The 19322-nt window shown below is 41.2% G+C and overlaps 2 protein-coding genes across 3 annotated transcripts; both read right to left on the bottom strand.

Annotated features, from left to right (window-relative positions):
* Positions 1 to 6102: 6102 nt before the first annotated feature.
* On the bottom strand, positions 6103 to 7017 carry LOC147857938 (uncharacterized). Its single transcript, XM_087327576.1, has one exon. The coding sequence runs from the start codon at positions 7015 to 7017 to the stop codon at positions 6103 to 6105; it is 915 nt and encodes a 304-aa protein (XP_087183702.1).
* Positions 7018 to 8593: 1576 nt separating this feature from the next.
* LOC147857937 (uncharacterized) lies at positions 8594 to 11407 on the bottom strand. Of its 2 annotated transcripts, none has more exons than XM_087327824.1 (6): positions 10283 to 11407; positions 10055 to 10113; positions 9840 to 9909; positions 9622 to 9738; positions 9420 to 9542; positions 8594 to 9329 (listed from the first exon to the last, which is right to left on the bottom strand). In XM_087327824.1, exons 1-6 carry the CDS (start codon positions 11378 to 11380, stop codon positions 8994 to 8996), a joined length of 1803 nt encoding a protein of 600 aa, XP_087183950.1. In that variant the 5' UTR covers positions 11381 to 11407; the 3' UTR covers positions 8594 to 8993. The 2 variants fall into 2 exon arrangements, with proteins under 2 accessions (XP_087183950.1, XP_087183949.1); XM_087327823.1 differs by having other exon boundaries at positions 10055 to 10116; positions 10286 to 11407.
* Between the last annotated feature and the right edge of the window lie 7915 nt (positions 11408 to 19322).

Genomic DNA, 19322 nt, shown 5'->3' with positions numbered 1-19322 from the left:
TAACTTTGTTGACATCATTGGTTCTGTGTGGTGTACGAGTTTAGAGCACTAGCATCCGTAAGTCTCTTTGAGTCAAGAAATAAACACCTAGAATCACATGGGAAGCTAAAACAAATATTTAAAAGATACAAAAGGTAAATTTTTGTATTCCTCTTGAACACAATATACAAAAACAAGTTGGGAAGAAATGATGAAAAACGCATAATGATGCATGAATATATTATTTTATGAATGAGTTTTTTTTTGACGTGAATATATCATGACATGCGAAATATGTGGAGACTCAAGCTTCATATTATTAATACATAAGTTTTACCTAACTATAAAACCATATTATTTGTTTAATGGGAAATTTGTACAACTTGATTCATGATAAAATCTATTTGCCATAGAATCCATGTGACAATTCACATTCACTTCAATGTGAGATGAAACGTTAGGCCATAAGTAATAAGGCTAGCCGATTATGCACATCTTCGCCCTAAACAAGTTCTAGAGTTCAAGTAAAAAACTTTGATATTGTGAAATGCACATAAGAGATCAAAACCAATCTATTTAGCTTCTTACTTCTTAATCAATTTATAGTTGATACAACGGAACCCATTTGGGTTGGCTTGGCTAAAAAGGGTGTGCTAAAAGGGTGGGTCAACTTGGGTACATGCATCCTAAAAAGGGTGAGCTAAAAGGGTGGCACAAAGGAACACATGCACACCACATTTCCCCCCTGCGAGAAACAAGAGATTGAGGGGCATGAACAAGAACATGACAGGTACGTGAACAAGAACAAGAATAATGGCTTGTCGATGGAGGGGGAGCATCTGATGGCAGGTTTCAAATGGAAATCCATGGATGATTCTAGTGCGAGGCGAGGGTTACGCCCATAGAGTGCTCGAAAAGGGTTGATTTATGCAGCCATCTCGTGTTTGAGGGTCTTGTTGAGGCGTTCGGTGAAGATGGCATGGGGATGTAAACATCTACGGACACGTAATTGAGTTGCAACGACGTTGAGGACATCCCCGTGGAACTGTTGGCCTTGATAGTTGGACGGGGCTAGTGACGGAAAATGAGCTATCAATTGGCGAATAGAGATCAATCACTCATGTGGACTAAGGGCCACTTGGACTTTGCTGAGGTGGGGGACAGGAGGGCTATTGTGTCAGAGGGGGATCGGGGAAAAGATCATTTGTCAAAGAAAGATCAATCACTTTTGTGGACTAAGGGCCACCTGGACTTGGCTGAGGTGGGGGACAGGAGGGCTATCGTGTAGGAGGGGAATTGGAGAAACTCATGGGACAAGAAATTAGTGGGCAACCTAAGGTGAGGGGGAAGAGTTGGTGGGGCAAGATATAAAAATGGTGTGAGAAGGTGAGAGTGCGTAAGGTGAAGGTGTAGTGGACTTGCATGCTAGAGAGGTATAGATGGTGATCGCAAAAAAGGACTTGGATGGATGTCAGGAGGCCTAACTAGTGAACTAAGGTGGTGCTAATGGAAGAGATACTACTACAAGAGACTAACAAGATAGTGTGGGTGATGGTGGCGAGAGCGATGCATACCTACGAAACGGGAAAGGCGGATGCTTGGACGTGGGGGACTGGTACCCCGCATCTCCACCAATATGTGAAATGCACATAAGAGATCAAAACCAGACTACTTAGCTTCTTACTTCTTAATCAAATTATAGTTGATACAACAGAACCCATTTGGGTTGGCTTGGCTAAAAAGGGTGTGCTAAAAGGGTGGGTCAACTTGGGTACGTGCATCCTAAAAAGGGTGAGCTAAAAGGGTGGCACAAAGGAACACATGCACACCACAATATAATGATTTGTCTTTAATCACATTTGACTATGCTTTCCACAGCTTTGACCAAAACAAGGCCTCACAACCACAATGTGCACTTCCAATTGCAACATTCATTAATAAAGTTCTTTAACATAGAGCGTGGTTAATCACTTCTACATATATTACATGAAAACACTCTTTTTTTTCATAGATCATAATAAAAACATCTCTATTTATCTACCTTGTATTGAGATTAGATTACTTCCCATTGAGATCATGACCACGTTAAAATGTGCACTCTCAATTGTTACATTCATTAATAAGCTCTTGAACATCAAGAGTCACTACTCACTTTTACATGTGATTGCATAAAAACACCAAGTGTAAATTTGGCGAGTCATATTTTGACTTTTGAAGATGTTAATAAAATCAATCAATCTACCAATCTCTTATTGCCATTGAGATTATGGCCATCGAAATGGGTGTCTGTAGTAAATTCTTAAGGTTAAAAATACCCACATTACCTAGATTTTGAGTAAAAGGGAAACAAGTAAAGAATTATAAAAGACGTGAAAGAAATTTTGAGTTTTGGATGAATGCAAGACATGGAGACATGGAGACATGGTTTGGAGAATGGAGTGCATCATATTTGCTTCATGATGCGTCAATAAATTTCTTTGCGAATGAGGTTTTTTATAACACTAACATATGATATACATATTGGGAAAGATATGGAGGTTCACATTTCACACATTATATTGTGAAATGCTCAAGATGTGAAATGCTCTCAAGAATAGCCCCCTTTCATTATGTCTCAAGTTACATTTTATAGACTCTCTCTTAGCGTGGAGGGTGTTCTCCCGCTCCAATTAGCTCTACTAATTATGGGGCTTGGTGGGGGCCTAGTTTGGGTGTGGTGCATGAGGCTTGGTAGGGGCCTAATTTCGGTGTGGTCTATGTGTGGTGCATGGGGCTTGGTAGGGGCCTAATCTAGGTGTGGTCCATGTGACCACCACAATTCCCCCTTGTAAAAAAAAAGTTATTGTGCAGTCGAAGCGCGACGAGGCGTGGACGACGGTTCCAGACGGGGGGATGACACGGGCGTGGGTGTAGGCATGAGTGTGGGCGGGGGCGGTGGTAGTTGATGGAAGGGCTTCATGCGAGACTGGTGAGCAAAGGTAGAGCGGTTGTTGGAGGCGCGGCGGAGCAGGTATGTAGTGTCGCGTATCTGCTTTTGAACTTCGAAGGGACCGATCCATCGGTGCATGAGCGATTCGTTGAGACCGCGACGACGGATGGGGAAGTAGACGAGGACTTTGTCACCGACGTGGTATTGATGGTCGACACGGCCTATATCGTGTTGTCGTTTTTGGCGTAGTTGTGCCTGGTGCAGGTTGCTCGTGATGGCTTTGCGGAGGAGGGGCTGGAGTTGTTGTAGGTGGGACCACCAAGACACTGCGTCAGCGTGGAGTCGTGTGGTTGGTTGCGGGACTGCCACTTCTGGGGGTAAGCGCGGGTCCCTTCCGTAAAGGGCCCAAAATGGGCTAATGCGGGTAGAGGCTTGCACCGTTGTGTTGTAGGCATGCGTAACGAAGGGCAAGATTCGGTCCCAGGTTGAGTGCAGCGGATCGATGTAGGCTGAGATTTGTTGTTTTAAGGTTCGATTGAGGCGCTCCGTCAACCCATTCGTTTGCGGATGGTAGGGTGACGTGAATAACTGTTGGATTCCTAGTTGTGTTGAAACGAGGCGTAGGAGCTCACCGTTGAACTGGGGTCCTCGATCGGACAAGATTTGGAGTGGGCAACCGTGGGGGAAGATGATTTTCTCCAATAGTTTGGAGGCGATGGTCATAGCCTTTGCATTTGGGATAGCGGCCGTCTCAGCCCAACGCGTGAAGTACTCGGTGATGACGAGGATGAATTTGTTCCCTCCTTGTGACTCGGGAAAGGGGCCCATAATGTCCCATCTGACGATTTCAAATGGAGCTTGAACTTGTATCGGATGTAAGAGGCCTTGAGCCACTTGAGGTGATTTGATGGCCTGACATAAGTTGCATGCTTTGATGTAGGAGGCGACCTCGTGGCGTAGCCCAGGCCAATAGAATTTGCGACGAATTTTGTCGAGCACCTTATGAAAACCCAAGTGGCCGGACAACGGGTGATCGTGGAAGAAACGAAGGTAAGACTGGCATAGTTGCTCAGGCACGTAGACTCGGGGTTCTTTGCCTACTTGACAAAAAGGTAGGACATTATCTTGGATCATGAATTGCTTGGTGAGGGATGATGTCGGTTCAGCTCATAGGCGGTGGCAGATATCTTGGATTTGTTTGTCGTGTTGTTGCATGTTGGCCATTTGGGACGAGGATATGGGGAAATCGATTGTGTTGGAGGTGATCTGGTTCGCCTGAAAGGATATGCGGGATAATCCATTGGAGACGATGTTTTGTGGACCATGGCGATAGCGCAGAGTGAATGTGTAATCCTGTAGCGCCAAAACCCAACGAAGTAAGCGGCCGGGTGGATGAGCCTTCTTTATGAGGGAGAGCAATGGCTGATGGTCGGTTTTGACTGATGTATTTGATCCGTGAAGGTATGGGTGGAAACGATGGAATGCCCAGACGATGGCGAGGAACTCTTTTTCAGTTGTCGAGTAATTTTGTTCGGCTTTGGTAAGTGACCGACTGATGTAGGCAATCGGGCGGAGTTGGTCATTGTCGTCGGATTGGAGCAGGACCGCACCAAGGCCGACATTGGAGGCATCCGTCTGCAGATGGAAAGGCTTCGTGAAATCAGGGTGGGCCAGGAGGTCAGAGGCTTGGAGTGTTCTCTTGAGCTGCAGGAAGCTGGATTCGCAGGCTTCGGTCCACAGGAAGGGTGCGTCTTTTTGTAGGAGCGCGCGTAGTGGGGCTGACAGGTCGGCTAGTCGTGGGATGAAACGAAGAGAGAACGTGAGGAGGCCGAGGAAGCGTTGAAGCTGCTTGACTATGGTGGGGCGTGGGAATTTTTGGACTGCTTCTGTCTTCTCCGGGTCCATTTGTATTCCGTCGGAGGAGATGACGTACCCAAGGAAGCGGAGGCACGTACTACCCCATCGGCACTTCTTCCATTGCAACTGCAATCGATAGCGTTGAACACAAGTTAGGACCTCCCGAAGGACTTGAAGGTGTTCTACCCAAGTGCTTGTATGTACCAGAATATCGTCTAGATAGACGATGACGACACGGCGGGTGATGAGATCATCGAAGATGGCATTAGCCATTCGCTGGAATGTGCTCCCCGAATCAGATAGGCCAAAGGGCATCCGTGTGAACTGAAAAATGTCTTTCCTAGTGCGGAATGCAGTTTTGTGGGCATCGTGAGGATTCATCGGGATCTGCCAATATCCCGAGGCTAGATCGAGGGAGGTGAAGTACTTTGATTTGCCAAGTTGGTCGAGGAGGTCATCGATACGAGGGAGAGGGTATCGGTCATGGGTGGTGACATGGTTCAGTTGTCGGAAGTCGACACAAAAGCGGTAAGAACCATCCCCTTTCTTTACCATGTGTGGCTCCGAGATCCACTCGCTCTTGGAAGGTGTGATAATCCCTTGTTGGAGCATAGTTTTGACGGCGTTGTCGATGCGCTCGTGGTCGAGAGGCGAGCGACGTCGGGGAGCTGCGTTGATGGGGCGGGCGTTGCCTGTAGGAATCGTGTGGTGAATCGGAAAACGGACCGAGGGAGGTTTTACAGGTGGTGTAGACAACGAGGGAAAGGTAGCGAGGAGCCGTCTGATGTCGTTGATGCGCTCCGCCGGTGATATCAGGTACTGTGTGTTGCTGATGTGGGTGGTATCCCGCGGAGTAGTGAAGAGCGCGATCGGAATGTGATTTGGGAGGATGAGCTGTTGTGCGGAGAAATTGAGACAGGCTCGACTATGGAGGAACCAATCACATCCCAAGGTGATTGGGAACAACTAGCGCGGGAGGACGTAGAAACGATGGTGGATCTGGGCGGAACTAATGGTGAGCATGCACCTGACTTGCGTATGTGAGTGGTACACCCGTTGTTGGTCGCCGAAGAGGATTTTAATGGGCGGTGCGTGGCTCGTGGGAAGTTGTAATTGGGTGACTAAATTTGTGCTGATGGAAGAGATGTTGCTGCCGGAGTCGAGGAGAACTTCTTGGGTCGTGTGCTGGAGGCGGGCGATTGTGGTACAAACGGGCGAAGTTGATGAAGTGGAGGCGTGGACGTGCGGGGGCGGCTCGATCGTGGGAGAAACGGGAGAAGTTGAGGACGTGGAGACGTGGACGTGCGGGGGCGGCTCTCCCTGCGGCACCCCGCGCATTAGTTTTCCGGGAGCTTAGAGAGGGAGGCAGCGTCAGCTAATTGGACGTTCTGCTTCTGTTGGTGATTCTGCCACTTTCGGCAGTGACGCCGAATGTGGCCATAGTTGTTGCAGTAGAAACATTTGGGGCGTCCCTGGCTGTCTCGTTCGGGCAATGCACGCTTGGCACGTAATTGCGCGTTCTGGATGTCGATGTCCATGGGAGTGACGGCTGGTATAGTGTTTGTATGATCATGACTGAGATTACCTGGTGTGTGCATGTCGTGCGCGTCTGCAGCTTCGATGCGTTGGGCAGTGAGGATGGCTTCGTGTAGTGTCGTCGGGCCTTGATCGCGTACACGACGGCGGAGGTCATGTCGTATACGCGGCCAGAAAAAAAACAACTTCATGTCCTCCGACATGTTGGCGTCAGCCCGGCGTAGGATCTGCACAAAACGAACCGCGAACTGGGTGATGGGTTCGCGTGGTTGTTGGGTAATTGACTCAAGTTGTTGTAGGGCCGTCTGGCGGGAGTCTTGATGAGCAAAATTCCGAATCATGGCTGCCCGTAACAGATCCCAGTCGTTGCGTGTCTCTTCGGGTTGTTGTACAAGCCATGTTGCCGCGATATTCTCGAGGAGTGTCTTCATCTCCATTGCCTTCCGAGGGTGTGGCCACTGGTGGTAACTGGCCACCATTTCGAAATGATCCAGCCAAGAGAGGACGTCTTCCGATGGTAGGCCGGAGAACGGTTTTGGGCGAACTCGAGAGTCCGGGAGATTTTGTTGTGGCTCGGATCGTGCTGAAAGAAAGGACAACATGGCTTGGTTAGTATGGTTAACTTGTAAAATGATGTTGGACAGAGCTTGAACCAGTTGGTCGATTGGCGATGTGGGCTGGTGTCCTTGATTGTGTTGTAGGAATTCCAGATTCATCGAGTTTGCGTTGTCGTCGTTGTTGTCGTGTTGCATCGTGGCGGGCGTTGTTGGGGTCGTGAGTTGGGGTGGCTTGGCCCGTCTTCTCCACCAAGATGTGAAATGCTCAAGATGTGAAATGCTCTCAAGAATAGCCCCCTTTCATTATGTCTCAAGTTACATTTTATAGACTCTCTCTTAGCGTGGAGGGTGTTCTCCCGCTCCAATTAGCTCTACTAATTATGGGGCTTGGTGGGGGCCTAGTTTGGGTGTGGTGCATGAGGCTTGGTAGGGGCCTAATTTCGGTGTGGTCTATGTGTGGTGCATGGGGCTTGGTAGGGGCCTAATCTAGGTGTGGTCCATGTGACCACCACAATATTACATATGTTGTACCAAATTACAAAACCAAAAACGATCTTCTTTATATAGAGCAGGAAACCACACTCATTGATACAAGCTAGAGACTATGCCTTTGTTGTCTGCACCATTGTTCACAACTTCACTCGCATTCGTTTTTTATGTGAGATGGGGGAATGGAACATAGGCGAGGAGACTCACAAGTCACGATTATGCATATTTTGCACTAAACAAGTATTGGAGTTAGGGTGTCACACTTTAATCCGATGGATTGTTCTTTATCACATCCTAGTTTATCAATAAATGTGTGCTTTGAATTACAACATTTATAAAAAAACTTCTAGAACATTGTGTCATTACTCACTTACAAACCTATTATGTAAAACAAAATTCAGTTTTGGTCCCATATGTCATATTTGACTCTGAGAAGGACATTCTTAATCAAAAAGATAAGATGATAATCGTTTTCTTTGGTCTTCATTATTAATTTATTCATTGGCTATTTTAGCCTTTTGAAAACATTGGTATCAACATATCTCACTTTTCTTTCATTGTGTGTATGAGATTCTTTGAGAATGAGAACATGGGTATATAAAAAAAGAGAGTAGAGATGAGCATTTCCTTTAAGGAAGAGATTGTATTCCTATTCGAATGCCATGTCCCATCTTGGCTATTTTTGGTTGTTTAAACAAGGTACATGAGTTCTTTTTCATTGCTAGTAATTTGGTCTAGCTCCATCAAGTTTTGGGCATGTCAATTGGTTATGTGTTCCACTTATTGTCCCAATTGGGTCCAATTGGCAAACAAATTTGTACCCTAGTTGCATCGGACCATGGCATCCATTATTGTCAACATCAATCCATGTCCTTCACATGAGAAAATTCATCTTTTGAACTTGAAATTTACAAGTTACCTTGGTACTACATGTATTGACATTTTATTATCACATCATACTATTTGTCAAGAATGGACATCTAGGTGTTGTAAAAGAACACATGTCCTAGATTATAATAGTTCACTCTCGATTGACCTATGTTATAACTTTATAAGATATAACGTAACTTATCCTAAGGTTGTTTACCATACTCCTATAATATACAAGTCAAATTGAAGTAAATAAGCTGTACATAAATTAATGCAAATGGATCGAAAGCATTTGGCTGTGACCCAATGAGATTTCCAATAATTATGGTATTCAATGAATACCCATTTTCAAGTACAAATTTTACACTTTTGTGTGTGTCTAATTGAATCTTTTAAAATGCTATGTATACAATGTCATCTTGCCAAAGGGAACAATGTGATCTCACATGACCCTGGTGCTAAGGATTAAAAAAATTACCTATGGGAGAAATGAATGTCCAAGCATGTGCTAGGAACAAATGAAGTTAGATGAACAGCTCCTATGTCTTAAAGTTACAAATGATTGACAACCACCATGCTTCAATCCATGGTCAGCAGGGCTTTGCACTTAAAAGGTTACGACAAAATCCACATGGAGTTCTTGGGTGGGGCCATGTAATAGACCAACATATACCCATCATTGTACAGGGTTTTGGTAATCCCAAACTTCATCAACGGGCCTAGGCCCAAGTTCTCCATTAAAAAAGGAAGCTCAAAGGCCAATTGCTCAAAATAGGTTAACTCCTCCTTATCTTTTTTGATCTCGAGATTCCTCTTTGCCGCTTTTCTTCTCTCTTTTGCTTGACTCCTGACAAACTCTCATGGATTGGGCTTTTAGAGAGTTCCGAACGGGTCTCATCCTTGATAGTCGATCCTCGCATTCGTGTTAGTAAGGGTTGAGATTGTTTTGTCGCCGTCGTAGGTCTAGACTCACCATACAGAAGAGTTTTTTTCTTTAAACGACTCTCGTCAGAGCCTGGCTCCCTCTGGCGTTTTGTGATACGTGTCACGGATATCACCTTGCCCTTCGATTTCAATGTTTGTTTTGTTGATAAAAATGCACGAAGATTTACCTACAAAGATACCAGCATCAAGGAACCGACTGTTGGTACCAAATTTACATATTTATGGATCCCAAGGAGTCTGGAAAAGCATTCGCTTACCTCAGATTTAAAAAGTACATACGCACTTGCACCGAGAGCAGGGGAAGCATTCCTAAAAACCCTAAGTGCTTCGATATGCGTCTTCGGTAACGTACAATGAAGAATCTCAAGTACTTCTTCACCCTAAAGACAATCCAAAAAACCATCAATAGATGAAACAATAAAATGCAAAAGCATAGTTGGTTAAAGGATCCATACACACCTTCACATCATAAGGAAGGTTGCTAAGAAGAGCTGTACGAGCTCGATTGTACGGGAAGAAATCTTCAGGTACCCCTGAACACCAAGGAGCATCCACAAAAATATAATTCCCATTGAACTGATAGATGTCACCACAAAAGCCAAAGAGAGAAAACTGGTAAGGAATATTAACATTATGTGTGAAAGCAATAATAATGAAAAAAAAACATGCATATATACCTCCTTCACATTGTGCAAAAGCGCCGCATTTGCTGATGATTCCTCCTTATACACAATTGAAGCAGTTTGGCTGCACCATTAAGACATCCCGATTTAACATGCAAAGTGAAAGGGGAATTAAACCCCCAACCCTAAACTAATTATGGTCACACTGAAAGTCCATAAACCATGATTAGCTTTATAAAGTGACAAAATTTGGACATAAATGGAAAAACCTAGTGATCGTTTTCTTGATGATCTCATCTTTTACAATTGATCGCTTTCGAAGCACAGGCGCCTGTAAACAAGCAAAATGATGTTATAAAATAAACTTTACAAAGCAAACATCTATCTCATAGTGCAGATAGATACACACACATGCACAGACATATATGCTTGTAACTGTGTGGTGAAACTTGGTACCAAATTACATAAAGTCTTTCTTTGTATGGTATTCTAGAACTTACATCTGAACTGGCTGAGTTTGCTTGCAGAATGATGGCTTCCATAGGTCCATAGCTAGCAAAGACCTTGTTTATGTCTTTCTTCTTGGCACTAAGAGGCAAGTTGTGAATAATAATTGTTCTTCTTTTGAGCTTCTCCCCATCTTCATTGTCTACAGAATTTCCCTCTGGGATGGGCTGAATATCAATAGGGATTCCTTCTTCTTCCATGTTTTCTTCCTCTTTCACTTCATCTATGCTCAAAGCTTTGAGCTTCTTTTCATACTTTGTGCCAACCTCCTCTTCTGATTTCTTCCGTTTCACACCCGACACCGATTTGGGCGTGATGTGGGCGCGCTCAGGGCTTGAAACTCTCCTCCTCTTCTTCTTCGTCGTCGTCTTCTCTGCCGTAGTAGTTCCATCATCCTTATCTTTGATTTTCCTCTTTGTGGCCGACATTCTATCCATGTAACCAACTAAGGTTTCATCATAATTCTCTTTCATATAAGAAGAAGAGGAAGAAGAGTTTGGTATTGTTGAGATTGCAGTAGGGTTTTCTTCCACACAATTCATTTCGAGATCCTCTTGAGGGGCACTAAGGGTTCCTTCACACCTTATCCCGGACACAGCAACCTCATCCCCTATCTTCTGTTTCTTCATGGATTTGATCTCTGTTCCGTCTTCTCCTTCTCCGCCTCCGCCTCCGTCTCCATCTTCTTCGAGAACTTTCCGGATCCTCTTCCTCGACTCTTCGATCTCCATGTCCGGACAAAGAGACAAGTGAGACCCTTCACTCTGATTTTCTTTTATTTCCTCCTCTTCCTCTCGCATAGGGGCCACATCTCCCTCAGGAGTTAGGGAAATTGGGAGATCCTGAAGAGAAGAAGAAGAGGAGGAGGAAGGGGGGTTTTGTGAGAGAGGGTTTTGTGGAGGTGGGAGGTTTTGTGAGGGAGGAGGGATTGGTGGAGAATTGTGGGGATGGTAAGGGAGCAGTGGGATGGGAGGAGGGGTATGGTTAGGGTGGAAAGGGTTGGAAGGGAGGGATGAGAAGGCGCCTGTGATGGCGCCCAGGAAGCTTCGTATCATACCAAACGGACCAAATCTGTGGTGGTTTGCCATGGCGATGCGGAGAAAGAAAGTCAGAGAAGGAACAGGGAACAAGGAACAGGGGAGATGCAGAAAAAAGAGAGGAAACAGGGGAGATGCAGAAAGAAGGAATGAAAGGAAAAGGAAAGGGAGTGTTTCTTGACATGAACGCCCCACAATTGGCCGCTTTCACACACACACACACAAGAGATACATAGATAGATACATATACAGATACCATATACCAGATACAGATAGAGAGAGAGGGTAGATACATATACAGATACCATATACCAGATACAGATAGAGAGAGAGGGTAGATACAGATACATATACAGATACCATATACCAGATACAGATAGAGAGAGAGGGTAGATACAGATACATATACAGATACCATATACCAGATACAGATAGAGAGAGAGGGTAGATACAGATACATATACAGATATACCATATACCAGATACAGATACAGAGAGAGAGGGTAGATACAGATACATATACAGATACCAGATACAGATACAGAGAGAGGGTAGAGAGATCGTATGGTATCGTAACCACAAAGAGAGAGAGAGAGAGAGAGAGCGACCAGATGGATGTCGCTCAATTGGTAAGGTTGCCCAATGGAGACTAGGTGGTCATGGGTTCAACCCTTACATTCCACAGTGAATTAAGATATATGTATGAAGTATATCTATAATAGAGAGGTGAGAAATTTGGGTTTCAAACCTAAGATGTAACCCAAGACGTATTGTTTGTAGTGTTAACAACTTACCACTAGGATGAACTAATCTCGATAAGAGAGCGATTCAGATTCCTTTGGAGGACAATCAATACACATAGGTTCATTAAATGTCCAACCTTATAAGAGAGAGATTCAGATTCCTTTGGAGGACAATCAATACACATAGGTTCATTAAATGTCCAACCTCACGTTCTTTAACGGCCCCAACAATGGGCTTTTCCTCGGTATTTTTGAAATAGTCCAAAGGATTGGATGGAGATATTGCTCCATATTTTTACGATATTGGGGACAACAACATAGTTGGGATATGCGTAATGCTTCCCTTAATGATGGTAGACATGGGATGAAAGCCTATATGAAGAAGTTGAAAGGCATCCTTATGTGGAATTTCTGGATGTTAGCGCATGTGCGGATCATTTCCTCAAGTGCATGTTCAGGTTTTCTATTCGCTTTACATGATGTCCCTCTTCCTATGTAGGTAGGTAGAAGAGACTAAGTTGCAACAAGTGGATTTTATATACAATTACTATAATTGTATGCTTTTACCAAGAGAGAGAGACAAAGACAACGACTGAGAGATTGTAAGGTATCTTATCTTAGGCATGTAGAGGGCGAATCGTCAGAGAGTCTCTCCTCCGCTCCATTCTCTCTCATCTACTCTCTACTCTCCTCCCTACAAGGGGTAACGGGATGTGTTGAATCACCAATAGGCAAGTTGAACACTCCACCCCTCAACAACCTACCTCACACACCATCAATTCTCTCACCATCATTTTTTAAGCTTTCACCACATCAATTCTCCCCCCCCCCCCCCCCCCCCCCCCCCCAATTTCTATGCTTCCAATGTTTATACTTGTTTACATAGAGACCAACCATTTGTGAATTTAGAATGGGACGTTTTTGCTTCAAAGCTAGGTGGTAGGTTATTATCTTTGATGAAATGAATGCATGCACAAGTATGTTGCAACATGATGCATAACGATCTTGTATGCCACAATCTCAAGGGTTTCAATGGGTACGTACTACGTACAGGTATAATCTCTCTTCTATGGATGGAAAAACATCATGATCAATGGAAAGATACTTCTAGAAACATGCAATAATACCTGAATGTTTATTCAAATAGTACGTCTTTATGGAATGATACCAATTATTTTACATGGCATAAACATGACAAAAATAGTTTGATTGACTATATATTATTCTAAAAAGGTATCTTAGATCAAATAATAAAGTTTCACCCGAGCAAAGGACTCTAAAATTGGACCGTAGAACTTTATATATTGATCTTAAATTTATTGAATGATTTGGGTATATGAAGTTAAACCATATCGCAAAACAATCATATTTGTGCATAGATTTTAAAAGAGTACATATGTACGATAAGATGGTCAAGGATATGTTACAAAAGGTGGCAACACTAGAAGGCAAATGAGAAGTTTCATGAAAGATGATGAAATCCTTTTTGGTTAAGTATATGCTTGGTACTGCTATACTACTAACAAATGTAGCTCAAGGAAAAGAAGGTTTGATAAAGAATGACATCACATCTCTAAGTACCTTATGAAATTAGATGTAAATAAATATAAGGGAAACCATCAAAAGTATCCACATGCATACAAAAGGCTTATTTAAAGAAATGGAAGAATATGGGAAGTTAATTGACAATTTCTCTATGCCAAAGAGAAAGCAAATTTGCATCGAACAAAGGGGAAACATGTTTAGAATTATAGTAACTAAACTCTTATGGATATGTATATCCATTGTAAGAACTTATATGAGCATTCAAATGATAGAAAGATGATGTATTATCATTGCCCTTCACACATGGGCGCATTCTTTACTAATGAGGATTACGCATTGGGCTTAATAATTTGACATGTGTTTGTAGTCATTGTGATCACAATTGGGAACATAATTATTGCTTTGCTAGTTGTTAATGGCACGCGTTTTCTTTTTACGACAATCAACATTCATATTGTTGGGCTCATATCGACATTTTGGTTTGTTTTGACAAATTTGCCATTGAAAATCACTTCCTTTCAAAGTTCTCTCTCTCTCTCTCTCTCTCTCTCTCTCTCTCTCTCTCTCTCTCTCTCTCTCTCTATTGCTTTAATGTCGTAGCTGATTGTTTGTTGCCACCATATATCATGCCTTTTGATCTTCTTCCTCTTTCATGGCAACAATTGCCATATTGAGTGTATACAAAGGACGTCTAGGTATCTATGATTGTGTTCTCAGTGTCATTGTTGTGATATGAAGTTGTCATGGTCAAACTTCTCATTAGGGATAGAGCTACCCATTTCTTGGTTCATCTTCCTAATGACAATTTTCCTTCTATTCTTGTTGACTTATTTTGATATTTCCAACACCCAAAATGTGGTGGAGCTCCTCCACACACAAGCTATGTAGTCACGCCATACTATTAGTTACAACATTGTGATAAACGACTAATAAGAGAGTATGTGAGAGGATTTCAATGCCCTTGTGCACCTACTAGTTTGATGCTATGGGCATAACCATCACTTATCCCACGGTAGTTTGTATTGTAGTTTTCTACACGTGAGGTATAAGAAGTAAGAGTTACCTGAGAATGTAAAGAAGTTAATCCTAGGGATTGAGACAACCCTTAAGGACCAAGTGCGAACTTGTCTAGGGACCTTGGGTTTGTGTCTGACTAAAAATATGAGACCTACCTATCCTCATTAGGGGCATTATTTGATTATGTATATTGGGCTCTCGCTTATTCTACAATGTCTAGATTGTGATATTATGGTGAACGTGTAGGTACAACTCGAAGCCCATAGTGGTGGTATGGGACGTCGTTCAAGGCTCAGTTTCATCTTGAACCCTTCACTCACGGGTTTTTGTGTGGATAACCATCCTTCTTTCTCTCTTAGTCTATTTATTTTCTTATATGTTTCTTAACTTTCATGCTTACATTAGAACATGTCTCTAACATGTGTTCACGCACAAGTTTGACAGGTGAAGCATTTATATGCATCCATTACGTGTGACATCACACATGTTGGACAATTGAGCTTGATATCTTAACAACAATTTTGATGTATAGCGGAGAGTGGAAGCAAAGTTATGTGCATGAGAAGATACAAATGGTAAGAGGAGTTACAAACAAGTTGGTATTTGAAAACACCATAACAACATTAATCACATTATCTCTCTTTGAGTGCTAATGTACGAAAGCCTTTTGAAAGTTAACATATTGTCTTGTTGTTTCATAGACTTCTAGAAAGCTTTTGGTATGTTAACATCTTTGGAGGAAAGTTAATATATTCATGAAATTTCATGTATCTATGGGAAGATGATATACCATGTACGTATAGGAAATGGAATATCAAATTCTTTCACTAGCACCATTGTTATTTAACAAGGATAGACACCTTCATTGCTTCTCTTTGGTTTATGCATTGATGAATTAGAACAAATGGTCAACGAGTTTGCAAAGCAAGAAAGCATGGAAGAAGATATCATTAGGGATGTGATCATTGTGCTTTTGTTACATATAGATGATGTGATGCTTTTCAAAATACTTTAGAAGATGCCTAAAAGATTATGGATGTCTTTGAAAATTTTAGTAGGGATTGGAAACAAAGTGTTAATAGCTCGAAAACAAATGTTACATTTGCAAAGACTCAAAGTAAGGAAAAAATATGCATTATGTATAACAATGAGTCACTTAAAAATATGTAGAAAAGCTTCAAATATTTTGGACTTGAGGTTCTATTGAATCATAAATGAAATGAATGTGCTACCCACTTATTAGAAGTAGGAACATGAGATTACTACACATTGGAGAACATATGGAATGGTGGACCAATGAAATGTAAGGTTCTCAAATACCTCCTTGACATATTGGTAACATTGATGCTTTTGGATGGGGTAAAAGTATGAGTTGGTAGCATCCTTAAGTATCCTTGGAAAGAATTTGAAAATGTCCAAAATTTCTTCCTTAAGAAGTTTATTCAACTCGAGCCACAAATTATTATACAACTCCTAGTTCTTTAGACTGGATTACTTCACATTTACTGGGTATGGAAAGGGTTATGGAGTAGATGCTTAACGTTCACTTCCCATTTGAGTTTTCTTTCCACACATTGTCAATATGGTCCACTCGCCACACACATTCCTCTCACAATCATCATGCGCACTTTTATATTAGTAAAATTCTTGAACATCAAATCACTACACCCCATTATAATTATCTCCCTATGGTTGTATTTGCAAGCACTTGGCACCAAAAACATCTCTTTTGTGGGCTCTTTGATCCTTTGAGTATATAACAAGATGCAAAGTGTGCCCCAACCACATGTAGCCATTAGGCATGCTTTCTTGACATGGAAACATTATGCTAATCAAAAGGAACGTTGGGACATTTTCTACCCCCCAAGAGCACATAACTACTTGTAAGGGGTTGCAAATTGGCATGTAGATATAGTTAATTCACATAACAAGAGAGTTCATGGCCTCTACGGAAATTTCAATAAGGACGCGAGTAGCTCACAAACACGTGTCTTTCTAAATTGAAGATCTTTAAAGCTCTACAAGCATACACACATGAAGAAATGTGACAATTTTGGGAGAATTTCTAAGGAATCGGTAAATATATAATTAGGTGACAAAAGGTGTTTATTGCCTTAGAAGCTTCTAAACATGATTCACTCTATCATATGCTTGCACCTATGTGGCCTGCTCAAAAAACAACTAAAAGATACGTACATATGAAGAGAAAGGACCTCCGACCAACATTCTACAAAAAACTTGGTCGCAATAACAAACAATACGAAAAGTTATATTTAAAGTAATATCAATGTCTTGTAGCTTGCATGGTAGTACTCAATTACATGCAAGGACATGTTATCAAGTAGAAGCACATGCTTAGGCACAAGTTGCATTCACAATAGCCCTTGCTATTTGATGATTCATGAATTTGCATGATGGTCATCTTGAACTTTTGAAGTTCCAAAATGTACTTTATAAACACCAAATGCAAGAACAAAATATGTTATTGTTAATCATTATGTCACAAACAACAATATGTTTTTAATCTAGTAGGATACATGAATGTAACAAGACATTCTATAAATGGGGAAAGTGGCATGTGTTTTTTACTTCAAACATCGAGATATACTGTTGATTTAAAGGAACCATAAAGATTGGAGTGAGGTGGACGACATTGCACATGGGGAAAAGAGAATGTTGATATATTTTAAGTCATGCCTACATTGTCATGATGATTATCCTGGTAACCAATGTGATTAGTTTGTTGTCCATGTTCAAATTAGTTATTGTGCTTCCAAAAACTAAAACTTATGTAAGTTTACATAATCGGTATTTTTGTAGAGAATGTTGATCTATTATTCTCTCTATTTAAGACATGCCTACATTGTCATGATGATTATTCCGGTAACCAATGTGATTAGTTTGTTGTCCATGTTCAAATTAGCTACTGTGCTTCCAAAAACTAAAACCTATGTAACTTTACATAATTGGGTATTGTATGGTTTTTTTCTTTATATTTGGATGTGGATATGATTGCGTTGATATGATAAACTTTAACTTAGGTTCTTGAATCTCTTATCATATACCGAAAACAAGCATTATTGAACCAGTTACAAGTGTTCTCTATGTGTATATCTGTGTATGCTCGTATTTATTCGTGTGTCAGAATGTAATGTGCCTATTAACATAGAAGAGCCAATATTCATGTAAACAACATTACCAAACTCTACGAACGAAATGTCTATGTATTTCTTAACAAAATCGAAGCATATATTTGTATATGTGTTTTACTATGCAATATGCCTATTAACTTAGAAGAGTCGGCATCCATGTTAAGAATATGGTCAAACCTTATCAATGAAGTGTTTATAAACATTGAAGCAAACTTCGGTAACTTGATCGGTCATATGATTCAAGAAAGTTTTAGAGCTAGCAAAACTATGCCGCCAAATCAATAAATAATGTTTGCTTTAATCCAAGTAATTAGCACATATACTTCACTTATTGTAAAGAACATTGTAGTATGGACATTTGAACAATCATACATTAATAGGGTTCTTTTAATTAAGCCTAAATGTTTAACACCACAAAAATTACCTCAATATATGACCAATTAATCCACATTTACATGTAACACTTAACCCCATGAATTCTTATCTAGAACTTCCCATCAATTTTGCACAACGAGAAGGCCTCCTACTCATACATCACCACTCAAATCTACAGCTAGTTGGTTCTCTCCAAGATGTGTTGAGGTGCAACTGTTAATGAATTATAATTGGCTTCTTTGTTGTAAGATTACCTATATGCATGAGGATATTTGCACTATACTATTAGATTTTATGCATCGATGCACATACCTACGGAATGATGTATCCCCCATGTCAAAAGAGGATGTAAAGAAATTGAGGATTTGACATGGTTTTGAGATTATTATTATCATGATATATAAATCTAATGTCTCTATGACGATATTCTTATCCATAATCTTGGGTGCATCCTTTATTGTATAGGTAAGAAGAAGAGTGCATGTGATATTGTATGTAAACAAGTGACTCACAATGCTTGTACTTGTGTCTATTTAGATATGTATGTATAAATCTGATGTCTCCATGACTATATTCTTATCCACAATCTTGCGTGCATCCCTTGTTGTATAAGTAAGAAGAAGAGCGTGTGTGATATTGTATGTAAACATGTGATTCACATGATACCACAAAGTAATCAAATAGTCTTAAAAAGGATAGATGCAAAAAGGGGAAAATAAGGGCTATATACCCACAAATTACTGATTTTTAAATATCTTAGAAACTCTTCGCGATTATTTATATTGAAGGTTTTCAAACATCTGTCTAGTGTTACAATAATACAAGCAAATATAAGTGATATTTGCTAAACATAAGGTTATTTGTTTGATATCTTACCCTACAATTTTGCCAAACCACTTGTTTCAACTAAATATATTCAATTGAAAAAACAAGCTTTGGTCCTCATGAGGGGATGAGGAAAAAAGACTCATGTATTGTTGTATGTGCAGGATTTTGGTGGTATTTGGCGAGATGGATTATGTGAACTTAATGAAGTAGAATTTATGTTTTGGATAAGGATGAGTGATGATGGTGTGGAGGTCGAAGCACATTCTCATGAGGAGATGAGGAATTTAGACACATTTTATTGTTTATGTACATGAATTTGGTGTATTCGGCGAG

The sequence above is a fragment of the Azolla caroliniana genome, unplaced genomic scaffold (assembly GCF_043228905.1).
Source record: "Azolla caroliniana isolate FFs.n. ecotype wild unplaced genomic scaffold, voAzoCaro1.0.p SCAF_11, whole genome shotgun sequence".
NCBI lineage: Eukaryota > Viridiplantae > Streptophyta > Polypodiopsida > Salviniales > Salviniaceae > Azolla > Azolla caroliniana.
This window is presented reverse-complemented; position numbering and strand designations above follow the sequence as displayed.